Source organism: Anguilla anguilla, chromosome 6, assembly GCF_013347855.1.
Source record: "Anguilla anguilla isolate fAngAng1 chromosome 6, fAngAng1.pri, whole genome shotgun sequence".
NCBI classification, from domain to species: domain Eukaryota; kingdom Metazoa; phylum Chordata; class Actinopteri; order Anguilliformes; family Anguillidae; genus Anguilla; species Anguilla anguilla.
Genome location: NC_049206.1, coordinates 14,576,455 through 14,592,028, shown reverse-complemented (window position 1 = coordinate 14,592,028; position 15,574 = coordinate 14,576,455). Strand labels below are relative to the sequence as shown.

General features: G+C 49.7%; 1 protein-coding gene across 1 annotated transcript in view; it reads left to right on the top strand.

Annotated features, from left to right (window-relative positions):
* rasal2 (RAS protein activator like 2) overlaps window positions 1-15,574 on the top strand; it is a 49,743-nt gene that overhangs the window by 25,054 nt on the left and 9,115 nt on the right. The window contains 8 exon segments of the mRNA XM_035422076.1: window positions 4,583-4,695; window positions 10,065-10,218; window positions 10,869-10,967; window positions 11,311-11,865; window positions 12,513-12,657; window positions 12,842-12,986; window positions 13,730-13,966; window positions 14,320-14,521. Of these exon segments, the coding sequence (XP_035277967.1) occupies window positions 4,583-4,695; window positions 10,065-10,218; window positions 10,869-10,967; window positions 11,311-11,865; window positions 12,513-12,657; window positions 12,842-12,986; window positions 13,730-13,966; window positions 14,320-14,521 (1,650 nt within the window).

Genomic DNA, 15,574 nt, shown 5'->3' with positions numbered 1-15,574 from the left:
TGGGGGGTAAAACAAAGCCCCCAGAACTAAATTTAGACCCTAGTTCCTGCGGTGGAAACGCACTGAGTTCCTCAAAAGGTTCCTAGTTCCGGGGTATAGTTCCTGCGGTGGAAACGCGGCTTAATGTATGAATGGTTTTACCCACTGAAAATTCGCTTTTGTCTCTGATGATAGTGTTCTCTTTAGTCACGTCAAATAATTGAAATGATTTTAGTGTTTGATGTGCTGAAATCGGTTTAAACGTCACAAACATCATTTTAACTCGAGGGTATTAATTGCCACTTTAACATCACTAGCTTTGAGCTACGGGTACAGTAATGGCTAGAGCAGTATTGCAAACCAGTCCAATTGCAAGGCTGTGCTGTCTTCTCTATTTGCAGCGGACAAACTTTGGCTTTCACTTTCAAACTTTGACCTCATTTATTCAGCTTTTCCCTTGTGATTTTATTTCTGTTTTTTCCCTCATTTTTCTCCCTAATATAGAATGCCCAATCATGCTTACACTGCCAAGCTTGTCACAACCTCCGTTGTCAGTTCGGGAGAGCACAGACACGCACGCGCTCTCCTTCGTAGCACAGGATCTGAGCAGTCAGCCAGTCAGGCTCGCACAGAAGTGAGTCATAGGGAGACGCTTCACATACAGCCCAATGGGGCTGCCCGAGCTTGCGCAGTCCAACCCTCCCGTCCTTCGGCGAGGGTAGAACCCTGAACCTGGAACCCTCGCATTCAGTACCTGACCGTGCCCCCCCCCCCCATGTGCTTGAACAGTGCCCTAAAAGGACGAGCCTCCCAGAAGCCCTCTCTGCTCTGTATTTTCCACATCACTCCGCCCCCTCTCCCCGAAATCTCACGGGGAACCTTTTTGAGGTTCGAGCCTTATTCTAATTTGCTACCGGAACGAAACGAAATTGCAAATGCTTGTTCTTCTGTATTTTTAGCTGCTTATTAAAATATCCGCTCGGGCCAGCGCGGGGGGAACTGGGGACACAGAAGCGTAATTAAACGGTGTAAATCAGATTGTAAACCCAGTATTGTAGAGCAGTTTTGAGAGCAATTACTATCATTTTTTGTGCTATGCCAGCCAGCCAGTAGACAGACCACAACTACAGTTAAGTTCTCTCGTGCAGCACCGTCCATATTCAGTCCGTGCTGCGTTCTCTTCCAGTGTCTGTAAACTCACCCGCTGCCATATTAACCGGAGCGCTTTTAGCTCCACTTGACTGATGGGCATAGTAAACTGGGTGTTTGCCGTGGCTGTGATGCGTGTTGTGCTGCCTCAGCTGGACCCCGCTAGCACTGATAAATAAGCGGCAGTCCGGCAGCTCACCGTGACATCACGTTATGTGCCTGGCCAGGGAAATATTCATCATTAAATCCAAATACGTTCTCTTTAAAAAGTTGATGAAATTGCGTGCACTTTCATATTTCCATGCTACTTAAGTCGTCTTTCAGTTTTCACTGGCTGAGGTCTTTCCAGAATATAAAGCGTCATGCATAATTTATCAGACTCGTACACAGTCCCACTTAGTCCCAGAAAAGCTTTAGAAAATGAAGGGGGGATAAAAGGATGACTTCAGAAAAAAGAGCAAACTTAACTTCACGTAGACGGTTGCAGTGCTTGGTCGGCACGACCTGTTGCTGTTCAGATAAATCACCTAATGAATTTGTTAAGTGGTGCATTTTAATTTCCTGATGGATTCAAAGATGCAGATTCTCGTTTTGAAAGATTTGTGTAGGGGGCCTCGTTATAATTCTCCTTGGCATTTTTGTCTTGGCTGGACTGGAAGTTTATTTATGTGGCAGGGAGTAGAGGGTTGAAAATGTTTTTAGGCCACAACGCACTTGCATCTCTTTTTTTTTTATTATTAACCTTTTTTGACCATTACACGGTTGTATTTGAGAACTGCACGTTCACATGCAGTGTTGAACTGGTTAGCTTTGTAAAGAATGAAGCTAATGTGGCCAGAATGGACAAAAATAATGTGGAAAATTAAAATCTGTTCTCAAATCCAGCATTGGTAGCAAGGTGGCTACGCTTCCGTTTCGTTGTGATTTATTTTGTGCTAACAAATGGTTTATGGAATACTGAAGTTAGGTGGTGCATAAATAATGGTGCACTGTCTCTTTTTTGCAAAGAACGTTTGGTTATGAATATTTTAACATGGCGCTTAAATGTCTCGCGCTACTTCGTGCTCATTTCTTTGTAAAGTTGGTCTGTTCCCTCTCATTTACAGGTGTCCGTAAACTGGCACTGTGTGAGTATGTGAAAATTTGAGAACCGGCGTCTGAGGCTCTCTTGCATTTGAGATCGGATAGCTAGCTGTGGCTACTTTTAGCTTTAATGACATTAGTCAGCGATAAAGCTTTTTTATCTGCTTTCCCGAGTGCTGCCAATGAGAGCGCTGAAAGTGCCCTAAAAGAGCATGAGGGCTTTGCTGTGGCTTCGTTGGAGGCTGTGGTGAAACGGGAGCAGACGATAGGAGGTCTGTCCCCGCTGCGCCGTGCAGACCTCATTGCATCATCGCATCCCGCACGCATGTCCGGCTGCTGAATTCTGTCCCTTTGATGGATTTAAAGTCGTCTCACAGTTAGCTTTAAGGTTGATTTTGATATTAGGGTATGAGATGAGTGGATTGCTGTTCATTAACTTAGCATTTCCAGATCTCTGCAGTGCATGGCGTTTACCGTTGCGTCTGTGCACCAGCTCACCGGGCTTCACCGAGCCTGTACGGGGAGTTGATTGATTTTACGGCGTGTCCTAGGAGAGAGCGAGGCGTGCTCGAAGCCAGCAGGTCGTGTTCTGAGGTGGCTGCCGCCGGCTCGCCCGTTAAATCTTTTCCGTGGCGTCGCCCCCCGCCCTGCCGTCTCTTAGCTGGAGGGAAGCCACGGGCTCGCAGCCATAAATACAGGTGAACCCTGTTTACCGCTAGCCCGCGCCGCGCGGATTCATTACGCCCCAGCCCATAAACCGCGAGCTAGCGCGGGAGCGCCCCGCTCTCCGGCTAGCCCGTCCGGTAATGTAGTGTCGCCCGCGCGGCCGTGTCTCACTCGCTCGATCTCTTAATGTGTTGTTTTACGGCGTTTTACTGCTTCCTCTGCCGAGTGTTTCATCCTGGCCGTTTCATAAATACTGTGGCATTAGCCCTCGTGTGCGGGTGAGAGAGAACACCGCCGCTGTCCGTAAATCTGTCTCGCCCGCCCGGGTTACGAGCTGGTTCTGTCTCTGGAACATGTCCATTGCGCAGTACTGGTTTGCCTCTCTGTGACTCTTCTGTAAAAAGGCGCAAGAACCTCATGGACATTTGAGCATCAGAGCTACGGACCTAATGAACAGCTCATCTGAAGTGGTATGGAACTGGAAGTTGGATAAGCAGTTATATCTTATCAAGCTCTTTACTGTCATTGGTTAAAAAAAGTCAATGGGAAACTAGATAAGTTCAATTGATAAAACAAAGCGCTTTAAAAATTTGACAAAGGTGCGTGTTTTGCTGAAAAGCTGGGAAAGCATCAGTGTTTTATGAATAGAAGGGACAGGACAAAATTAAGGTTTGCAGAAGAGACCAGATGTCACGAATCACTAAAGAGATTCCTTCCAGAAAGCTGTCACAATATCCCAATTATTGGTTTATTAACTTAAACAACAGTTTGTACTTATGAGAGTGCCCTGTTTAGAAAGCAAGGATGCAGTGATTTATGCTATAATCCTTATCTTTAAAAGATACACATTCCTAAAATGGGATATTTTGTGATGTCACTTTCAGATTTCTGAACGTTTCAGGGTTCTGATTGACCTCTATTTCCAGCTGCTCACGTCTCAGAGGTGCTTCTGATGAAGTCTTCATTAGCATCGCGAGCTGTGAGAACAGACATCTACATGTGGCAGCGGGGCCAATACAATGCGATATGAATATGCAAATAGCGGCTCAGCTGTGAGCGACTGCAATTAATATTAATGACGAAGCCTTGTTTAAAGTCAGCTGGCAGGTCTGACTGCGGGAGTCTGACTCTGGGATTGCCCCCGTGCTTCCGAAGGTGGGCCTGTCTAATTGGGTTCATCTCCCGAATGCCCAGAGGTGCGCGGCGAAGAACAAAGGCCTCTGCGTTCAGTACGCGTAATGTTAATATTATTAATATCATGCGCCGGCACCGGGGGGCGCCGCTAGTCAACCACACCCCACGGACCACCACCCCGGGCGCTTCCTGCATAATCAAGCCCGACAGATCGCTCTCTCATTAATCAGCAGGTCAGTTTGGTGTAGTGAAGAAGGGCTTACTGTAACACCCCAGTGTATCTCACTGCACAGAGCTCAGCCGCATGTCTTCCAAATACAGAACGCAAGTGTAGCAGTAGTGCTGCTTCTGTATGAGCTCTCTGTGATGGCAAGGCTGGCAGGCAGTGCTTTTGCAGTGGTGTGTGTGGCGACCGTGCGAGCTAGCGGCACTTCTGTACGGTCTGTCTGGCCTGGCGAGCGAGCGCCGTACTGGGCGGGCGAGCGAGGGGCGCTTCTCGATGGCGTCTCCGATAGCCGCGCGAGCGAGCGACGCTTTGCGCCACGGTGACAGCTCTTCTGCCGTCCCACAGGGCTTCTTCAGCAAGCGGCTGAAGGGATCCATCAAGAGGACGAAGAGCCAGACCAAACTGGACCGCAACACCAGCTTCCGGCTGCCCTCCCTGCGATCCACCGACAGCGACAGGTACGTCTGCCCTTAAATCTCAGTCACAGTCACAGGTACGTCTGCCCCTAAATCTCAGTCACAGTCACGTCTGCCCTTAAATCTCAGTCACAGTCACGTCTGCCCTTAAATCTCAGTCACAGTCACGTCTGCCCTTAAATCTCAGTCACAGTCACATCTGCCCTTAAATCTCAGTCACAGTCACGTCTGCCCTTAAATCTCAGTCAGTCACGTCTGCCCTTAAATCTCAGTCACAGTCACGTCTGCCCTTAAATCTCAGTCACAGTCACGTCTGCCCTTAAATCTCAGTCACAGTCACGTCTGCCCTTAAATCTCAGTCACAGTCACAGGTACATCTGCCCTTAAATCTCAGTCACAGTCACAGGTACGTCTGCCCTTAAATCTCAGTCACAGTCACAGGTACGTCTGCCCTTAAATCTCAGTCACAGTCACGTCTGCCCTTAAATCTCAGTCACAGTCACAGGTACAGCTGCCCTTAAATCTCAGTCACAGTCACAGGTACGTCTGCCCTTAAATCACAGTCACAGGTATGTCTGCCCTTAAATCTCACTCACAGTCACAGGTATGTCTGCCCTTAAATCTCAGTCACAGTCACAGTCACGTCTGCCCTTAAATCTCAGTCACAGTCACAGGTACAGCTGCTCTTAAATCTCAGTCACAGTCACAGGTACGTCTGCCCTTAAATCTCACTCACAGTCACAGGTGGGTCTTTGTTTTATCTCAGTGACAGTCACAGCTGGATCTTTGTTTTATCTCTGTTGCAGTCACAAGTAGGTCTCTTAATCTCAGTGACAGTGACAGTCACATGTGGGTCTTCCATTTATCCTTCTGTCAGTTACTGGTAGGCCTTCCCTTAATTTTGCTGGCAGATAAAAACAGATCTCTTCATTTCCCTGAAACCTGCTTCATCTCTGTGCTCTTTACTGCCACCTGGTGGCCATGTTACTGAAGCTGTCACTAATTTTTAGAGAAATACAAATGGGACACTTATAAGAATGTTGATTTCAATCTTTATGATGCGGGTGTTTTCATTCATCACAAGTGACAGAAGAGCACAAAAGTGACTTTAAACCAATCACCTCTGAAAGAGTGAAACTCTATTGTGTCCAGTGAGAAACTGAGGCTATATAAAACGAACAAATCAACAGTTGGGAAATCACTATGTTAGCCAATCTACTGTGACAGGGTGAGCTATATTTAAACCAACCAATTTCCACTGAGAATGAGGCTGTGATTAGCTGGTGACCAGCGAGAGAGCGCGATTGTATTTTACCCAGTCAGCAGAGTGAGAGTGCCGTTGAACCAGCCTCCAGCGAGAGAGAGAGAGCGAGGCTCTCTGTCCTTTGTTCAGCAAAAAAAAACCCTTCCTGCCGTGTATCATATTTAAAAAGCCATTAGCGGGCCGCGCGGGTAGTGAAGGGCTTTATGAGTGTGGGCACCGCAGAGAGCAGGCAGCTCCAGGCTGTGGGCTGGCGTCTCCCCTGCCGGAGGCGGCGCAGGAGCGCGCCGCGTTTTGGAAGACGCCCGCTATCCGCCGCGCACCGTCTCACCCCCCTTGCTTCCCAGAAAGCCTGTTTTGATTCCCGGACCCGGGCGCAGGTGCGGCGGTTTATAGCTTTACCGTCAGGGACCGCGGGGAGCATTAAGCGCAGCGCCCGCGGCGGCGGCGGCGGCGGCGGCGGAGCGCCTGTGAGAGCTCGGGCCGCGCGCAGAGAGCTCCCGCGCGCTCCCGCTCGTTAGCGCCGCGCACGCGTCCCTGTTAGCGCTCAGGCTTTAGAGGCTTTGGGAGATAATGCCCTGCTGTGCAGCCAGGCCGCGCACCGTGCAGCATGGCCTCCACGTTCAAGAGGACCTGCGTCACCCAGCTCAGAGCACTGCAGCTCAGGTAGGAGAAGACCCCGCCCTGATTCTGCTCAAGATTCAGGTAGGGGGAGACTTCTCCCTGCGATTCAGGTGAGGAGAGGGACTCCTACCTGTGATTTGGGTAAGGAGGGACTCCTGCCTGAGATTCAGGTTAGGAGAGACTTCTCCCTGTGATTCAGGTAGACAGACTCCTCTCTGTGATTCAGGTAGACGAGTCCTCCCTGTGATTCTGGTAGACAGACTCCGCCCTGTGGTTATGTGTGTCTTCACTCGGCCTGGGACACCGCACCCCATTGACCCAATTCCTGTCTGAGCAAGAACTGCTCCAATTGTTTTTCTCAATTCATGCTGAACCTCCACTAATGAAAGTAAAGTAAAACTACATGTGATTGTGTGTGATGCCAGTTGTGTGAGACTCGAAGCTTAAAGCTATGGCTTTGCCCAGGCCATGTAGTGTCAGATACAGTATGTGGTGTAAATGATGTCTTTGTTTCCGGGCCGTGCACAGTAAAATTGACCTGGTCTGTGACCGAGCCAGTTCACACAAGGATAATGCCACACCACACAGATTAAAGTAGTATGATGTGGAGTGGGGCTCGGTTAAAGTGATATTATGTGTATCATTGGCACCATCGCTGTGAGACGAGAGGTCCTGTCTGCCAAAACTGCTAATCTGAGATTACGCAATTAATCTGAGCAAGTCACTATTCTCAGATTGCATAATGCAGCCGGCACAGAGAAAGGCCGTCTCTTAGAGCATGGTGCCAGGGCATTAGCACAGCATAGATGCCAAGCATGCTGTTCAGCAGGCAGAGAGACAGCTGGCTGCATTTGTGGCATTCGGGCAGCTGCGGGGGTATCAGGACCGTGGGGCTGGGAGGATGTGGGGTGTTAGCTTGGGGCTGAATAGGCCCAGTGTGAGGGACTTTATATCACCCAGAAGCACTTGGCAGAAAGGAGGTAACAGTAGTCAGAGTAAGGAAGCAGTCTGGTTTCAGTTATAAGATCTTGTGAGCACATTACAAAACACTGGACAGTATCAGGCCACAAAGACACAACACAAAAGCAGTGAGATAAAAGCATTACATCAAAATATGGAATATAAAACTGCAAGTGCCTCTGAAACTTCCAGCCCACACAGTTGGGATCAGCTATTTATCGCGTTATTGAATGGAAGGGTTCATTTTGAACCGGGAGTCCAGGAGTAACTATTAATCTGTGACTTTGGCAGCCAGCAGCCCGATAGCTGTGGATTAAGCGCTGGAGAGATGATGCAGATAGCCCGGTCGTTAAATCTACGGCAGAGAGGGAGACTAATGGGGCTTCTCTCCCGAAATGCACTTAGCTGTGGGTAAACACCCGCAGGACCGTGCCCCGATCAGCACGTAGAACGGTCTGTAATCTGTCAGGATTTTCACTGGAGGCCTGGAGGGGTTCACGCGCAGGCTAACAGCTAATCTAAATGCTAATGCTATGGGTACGGTACAGTTCAGTGTCCAATGACCGTGAAGCCTTAAACGAATAATTTTTCATGGTAGTTTGTGTTAGATGCACAGGTGTGTAGGGAAGCTCATGCTATTCCTGTCAGGTAGATGCAGTCCTGTTGGACCGGCTCCTGAGTCTGTTTTGACCTGTAAACTACAGTCCCCACAGGGGATGTTGTGTCTCTGTGCGGTTTGTTAATCTGGGACGCTGGGATTACGTCGCAGCGCTGAGTTACACCCTAAGCCCTGCGACAGATGGAGAGAGAGAGAGTGATTGTGTGTCTAGCTCGTCCCTTCCTGTGTTGACTCTCCAGTACGGCGTCTACGTCACACGCCTGTTGGATGCAGAGCGTTAGCGTTAGCAGGGAAAAGATCGGTTAGCGTGACGTATCTTGTATCGCAGCTGCACCCTCAGGAAGTGCTCAAATTCCGAGTTTCCAGCTGGTCTGTAATTCAAATTGGACACCTGTTTCTGCAGACGTGGTTCTTTCCGTATTATTTAATCCTACTGTCATTCCGCCATGGGTTTCGCCATGTTTAACTGCAGCTTTGCCTCCAGTGGCACAGTTAAAGGTTTTTTGGAGAGTAGCGGGCTCCTTGTGATGTAGCCGGGGATTTACACCGTTTTTATGAATCAGGTGCTAAAAACTCCTCTTGCTTATCATTCCAACTGCAACCTCAGGGAGTCAGCCAATTTTCATAACATCTTTTACAGTGTTGGATCAACGCTTTCACTAGACTGCTCCATTATCTGGCTTCCCTGCTGTCGTTTCTTTAAAGACGAAATCTAAAGCACTTGTCCTAGGCATCGTTTCTCCAATTCACGTTAGAAGCACAGTATATGACAGCTTTTAGTGTTTCCCCCTCCCCAAAGTTATTTTAAAGGGAGGAGCCTGGTCATACAGTGTAAGGCAGATGTTAAAGAACACACACAGAACTGGAGCCTAGACTCCTTTCTGTCTGGGATGTTGTTTACAAATTAGTGACTGTCTGTGGTATCTCTGTCAATAATAATGTATGTGCATAATTTAGTTCCATTGTTTTTTTTTGTTGTTGTGTTATTCTGGTTGAACAGGTGCAGCAGGTCAGGCCATCTGCTTAATAAGTTCATCGTAAAGACTAGAAAGCACTTTTGTTTTGTGTCTGACTGAAGGTAAGAAAAACAGCGTGATAGGTGTGTAAAGCGATGCGTTTAGTTTGCGTGTAAATTGGTAGCGTGTGCGACGCAGCGGCCGTGCGCGGTGCGTTTAAATACCGCTGGCGGAGCGCGACGCCCTTTTCCGAAGCTGTTTGTGAGCACATCGCCACCGCCCCCCCCATCCCCCGCTGCCCGCCGCGGAGTCCCCGTGTAGGCCGTTCCCGTGGAAACGGGCTCAGGGGGGGAGCCGGGGCGGCCGGCACGGGCCCTCTTGTTTGTCTCCCGCGGAGAGGAGGAGGAGGAGGAGGAGGAGGAGAGGCGGAGAGCCAGCTTCGCCGTCTCATTCGGTTCGGGAGCGAAAGATGTGAGGGGGAAGAGAGGAAGGGACGAGCGGGAGGACGGAAGGTGGTCCGCTGCATGGCCATGCTCTGGGGATACTCCTTCAAGTGGCTCTTCAGCTGCTTCTCGTAGGTATTGCATCTGAGAAGAAGCCTCCCCGAGCGAGCAGCCGCTGCGTTTCGAAGGCGACTGGGGACCGTTCTCAGCCGGGCTGTTGTTGTGTCATTAGAGCGCTCCGCAGGCCCGGCTACATCGTAACGGAAAAAAAATATTAGCGGAGGAGAATACGCCGGTTATCGCTGTGCGTTAAAGCGTGAGTCTGAGGAAACGGATGATCGTGGAGAAAGTGCTCAGTCGGATCGCGGGGAAAGTGCCCGGTCTCACTTGTAGATTATGCAGAAAGCGCTGGGCCTGATTGGCCCGTTACGGCGTAAGCGCTCCGTCCGATTGGCTGGTGAGAGTGGCGTGTGCATGCGGTGTGTATAATGCCGTGCGTTTGTGTGTTAACGTGATTTGTGTGTTTGTGTGTGTGTGTCTGTCTCCAGGGCTCGAGGTCTACCCAAGCTGAAGGAGTCGCGCTCCCATGAGTCTCTGCTCAGTCCTGGCAGTGCGGTTGAGGCGCTGGACCTAGGCATGGAGGAAGACATCTTTGTCAAACCCCTGCACAGCAGCATTCTGGGACAGGAGTTCTGCTTCGAGGTACTGAACCAGGACTGTCATTTCCTCTCTTCCCTTTATCATTCCATTTGTCCCTCTCTCTCTCTCTCCTATATATCACTCACTCTTTCTGTCTCTCCCTCCTCTATAATTCCATCTCTGTTCTCTGTGGCTCCATCTCTCTCCCCTCTGTCGCTCCCTCATTAACAGAAGCAGTAGTCATTTGACCTTTGGAAGGCTGGCTGTAGTGCTAGACAGCTGTCACATTCTGCTGTTGTAAAGTTTTGATACTGTTGCATTTACATTACCTTTTTTTTAATTTTGCCATGTATAGGCAATTGCTCTTCTTGTATGGGTTTGATCTGATACCTGTGTTGGGTGGTCCTGTGTGTGAGTTTGATCTGGCCCCTGTGTGGGTGGTCCTGTGTGTGGGTTTGATCTGACCCCTGTGTTGGTGTTCCTGTGTGTGAGTTTGATCTCATATCTGTGTTGAGTGTTCCTGTGTGTGGGTTTGATCTGACAACTGTGTTGGTGTTTTGTGTGTGAGTTTGATCTCATATCTGTGTTGAGTGTTCGTGTGTGTGGGTTTGATCTGATGCCTGTGTTGGTGTTCCTGTGTGTGGGTTTGATCTGACCCCTGTGTTGGTGTTGCTGTGTTGGGTCCATTCCTCATATTGCTTGGTCCTCTGCAGGTGACGTACTCTGGTGGCAGCAAATGCTTCAGCTGTTCCTCATCAGCCGAGAGGGACAAATGGATGGAGAATCTGAAGAGGACAGTGCAGCCCAATAAGGTAGTACACCTGCCTGCGTACATTTAATACACCTGTAATGCCCCCTCCCAAATTTAGTACAGCTGTAATGCACCCCTCCCAATTTAGTACAGCTGTAATACACCCCTCCCAAATTTAGTACAGCTGTAATACACCCCTCCCAATTCAGTACAGCAGCCATACACCCCTCCCAATTTAGTACACCTGCAATACAGCCCTCCCAATTTAGTACAGCTGTAATACACCCCTCCCAAATTTAGTACAGCTGTAATACACCCCTCCCAATTCAGTACAGCAGCCATACACCCCTCCCAATTTAGTACACCTGAAATACTCCCCTCCCAAATGATGCTCTCCCTTCCAGGATAACTGCCGGCGGTCGGAGAACGTGCTGCGGCTGTGGATCATCGAGGCCAAGGACCTGCCGCCCAAGAAGCGCTACTTCTGCGAGCTGTGCCTGGACGACGTGCTGTACGCCCGCACCACCAGCAAGACCAAGCTGGACGGGCTCTTCTGGGGCGAGCACTTCGAGTTCGGCGGCCTGCCGCCCGTGCGCAGCGTCACCGTGCACATCTACAAGGACGTGGACAAGAAGAAGAAGAAGGACAAGAACAACTACGTGGGCCTGGTCAACATCCCCATGGCCTCCGTCACCGGCCGCCAGTTCGTGGAGAAGTGGTACCCCGTGAGCACCCCCACCCCCAGCAAGGGCAAGGCCGGCGGGCCCTCCATCCGCATCAAGTGCCGCTTCCAGACCATCTCCATCCTGCCCATGGAGCAGTACAAGGAGTTCGCCGAGTTCATCACCAACAACTACACCATGCTCTGCTCCGTGTTGGAGCCCGTCATCAGCGTCAAGAACAAGGAGGAGATGGCCTGCGCGCTGGTGCACATACTGCAGAGCACGGGCAGGGCGAAGGTACATACACACACACACACACACACACACACTCACATACACACGTATACGCACATACTTTTTATTATCAAAAAATGGCTTTTGAGTAATTCATGTGACTGATGAATAGATAATACATAAGGATTTAGTAAAATTTAACAAAGTAAATTATTGTCGTATATCCTGAAATCTGAGTTAGCACAGTGTCCTCTAACCTTCACCATTCTCTAGATCTGCAAAAACAGGCTCTAAATCAGGAGTCAAATCTTTATCAAACATGTTTTGAGAGTCCAAGATAACTTGGCGTCAGACACTGTTCCTCTCTGGTATGAAGGGAGGGAGGGTAAAGGAAGGGCCAAGCTCACCCATTTGGACTTCTGGGAATGCGAGAAATAAGAGGGAGAGTAATGTAGTACATTCTTTCAGATATTCTCCACCCTTCAACGCTCTGCCATTAGCTGTATTGCCTCTGGTGCAGTTTTCACAATGCACTTCACTGTAGTTCTTCTATGTAGGACTTTCTGTGTGTCTACATTGCAGTTATCTGTAGTTCTTCCTGCATGTACAACTTCCTGGGTGTCCACTCTGAAGTTAGGTGCAGTTCTTCCTGTATGTAGGCCACCCTGTGTGGCTGCTTTGCCGTTAGCTATGGTTCTTCCTGCCCTTAGGACTTTCTGACGGACCTGGTGATGTCAGAGGTGGACAGATGCGCAGACCATGATGTCCTGATCTTCAGAGAGAACACGCTGGCCACCAAAGCCATCGAGGAGTACCTGAAGCTGGTGGGACAGAAGTACCTCCATGATGCACTGGGTAAGAGCAGAGGTGCAACACATAGACGCTCTCCACTAGCACCTTAGTGTTGGCTGATTGCTGGTTTTGGCAGGGCTGTAGGCTGGAGGATTGATAGTTTTACAGATGTATGTGATGCAGTGGCTGGATAAGAGGACTGTAGATGGTTTCAGGGTGGAAGTGATGTATCTGTGTTCCATTACAGGAGAGTTTATCAGAGCTCTGTATGAGTCTGATGAGAACTGTGAAGTGGACCCCAGCAAGTGCTCCAGCAGCGAGCTGGCTGAGCATCAGAGCAACCTGAAGATGTGCTGCGAGTTGGCCTTCTGCAAGATCATCAACTCCTACTGGTGAGAATCACATACCATACACACGCACACATGCACCGCAATGACCTACAAGATCATCAACTCCTACTGGTGAGAATCACATACCATACACACGCACACATGCACCGCAATGACCTACAAGATCATCAACTCCTACGGGTGAGAATCACATACCATACACACGCACACATGCACCGCAATGACCTGCAAGATCATCAACTCCTACTGGTGAGAATCACATACCATACACACGCACACATGCACCGCAATGACCTGCAAGATCATCAACTCCTACTGGTGAGAATCACATACCATACACACGCACACATGCACCGCAGTGACCTACAAGATCATCAACTCCTACGGGTGAGAATCACATACCATACACACGCACACATGCACCGCAATGACCTGCAAGATCATCAACTCCTACTGGTGAGAATCACATACCATACACACGCACACATGCACCGCAGTGACCTACAAGATCATCAACTCCTACTGGTGAGAATCACATACACATGCGCACGCACACACACACACACACACACACACACACGCACACACGCACACGCACACATGCACCGCAATGAGCTACAAGATCATCACTGTTGTGAAACACAGACGCACATGCACCCACATGCACTGCAATGTCCTGCAAGATCATTAGCTCTTATTGGCACGAGCATGTATGATGGTGCATATGTATTTGTGTACTTGCGTGTGTGTGTGTGTGCGTGTAACTGAGTGCCGTGTCTCTGCAGCGTGTTTCCGCGGGAGCTGAAGGAGGTGTTCTCTGCCTGGAAGCAGCAGTGCTTGTCCCGGGGGAAGCAGGACATCAGCACGCGTCTGATCAGCGCCTCGCTGTTCCTGCGCTTCCTGTGTCCCGCCATCATGTCCCCCTCGCTCTTCAGCCTCATGCAGGAGTACCCCGACGACCGCACCTCCCGCACCCTCACGCTCATCGCCAAGGTCATCCAGAACCTGGCCAACTTCGCCAAGTACGTCCAAAAAAAAATTCATGTTAATTCATGAAATGTTTTAAAGGACGTTTCAAGTAATGTGGCCTCAACTGCTGTTTATAATGAATGGTCAGATAGAGATTGGTGAGTGTGGATGTGCAGATGGATGTGAGTGTGGATGGAGATGGGGGTGTGGATGTGCAAGTAGATGTGAGTGTGTATGTGCAGATAGAGATGGGGGTGTGGATGTGCAAGTAGATGTGAGTGTGTATGTGCAGATAGAGATGGGGGTGTGGATGTGCAAGTTGATGTGAGTGTGTATGTGCAGATGTACAGAAGAAGGTGTGAGTGTGTATGTACCGATAGAGACGTGAGTGTGGATGCTCCCACAGGTTTGGTAATAAGGAGGAGTACATGGCGTTTATGAACGATTTCCTGGAGCACGAGTGGGCGGGCATGAAGCGCTTCCTGATGGAGATCTCCAACCCAGACACCATCTCCAACACGCCGGGCTTCGAGGGCTACATCGACCTGGGCCGCGAGCTGTCCGTCCTGCACGCGCTCCTGTGGGACGTGGTGTCCCAGATGGATAAGGTACCTCAGACAGGACGTCCCACTAACCAGCTGTGCCTCCTGCACCTGAGAGAGATTTTTACCCCTCCCACACAGAGAGAGAGAGAGAGAGAGCGCAAGAGAACCCCTAATGCTGGAGTCTAATGTCGGTTTCCTGCCAATGGCCTGTTTCCCCACTAAACTGAAGCTGGGAATGAGGGGATTAGAGTCTTTTTCTCACACAGAGGGTGGGTGGGATCTTGTTTCAGGCTTCAGATGGTAAGTGGTGTCCCTGCGCTGCGTATTAGTCTTATGTTTGGCACAGCGCTGAACGTATTTTCTCTTGTATTTCTAAATTTTGGATTGATTTCTGTGGCTAAGTGCTGTGTTTTCTATCATGGTTGTAGTCCAGGTTACTGGAGTTGCCCCATCGCTGTTTTGCTGCATATGACAAAATGTTTGCATTTTCCTTACAGTTGTCCTTTCCTCTGAACTGCACATTAATGAAACGAGTCAAGCTTGACTGATATAACCTTGATTGTGGCTCGTGGGTGTGTGGTGGCCCAGATTCTCAATGCACCAAACGCCCAGCACGCTAGAAACGCACAGACTCTCACTGGGAGTCCTGTGGGGAGCCACATATCTGATCACTGTGTTCTTGAGGACAGAGGGATTGAGGGTCATAGGAAACCCTACACTTCATTGGGCAATGCCTCCTCTGGTCATTTTGGGTGCTGCAGGCTATCTGCACTCATGGGTAATGTAGTTCTCCAGCACAGTCACTGCACAGTTCAGCTGACTGAGTCCGGAGGACATGGATGCCAGTCTGCTCTCTCCCAGGTTAACATGTTGAGGATGTTTCAGTGAAGCACTGTGCTGATGTGTGTATCTGCTGAAACAGGCTCCTGCTGAGGAAATAGGGGTTTTGTGTGGTTTTTTTGGTTGAAGGTGAATCCCATGTGAATGAATTGGAAGTTGTGTATTTGCTGTGTTGACCCCACTACCCGCCCTACATCCCGTAACCCTCTCCCTCGCACTGCTTCTGTCCTGAAGCATGTCCTCCCGTCCCATAACACCCCCCCCCCCCCAGTTATT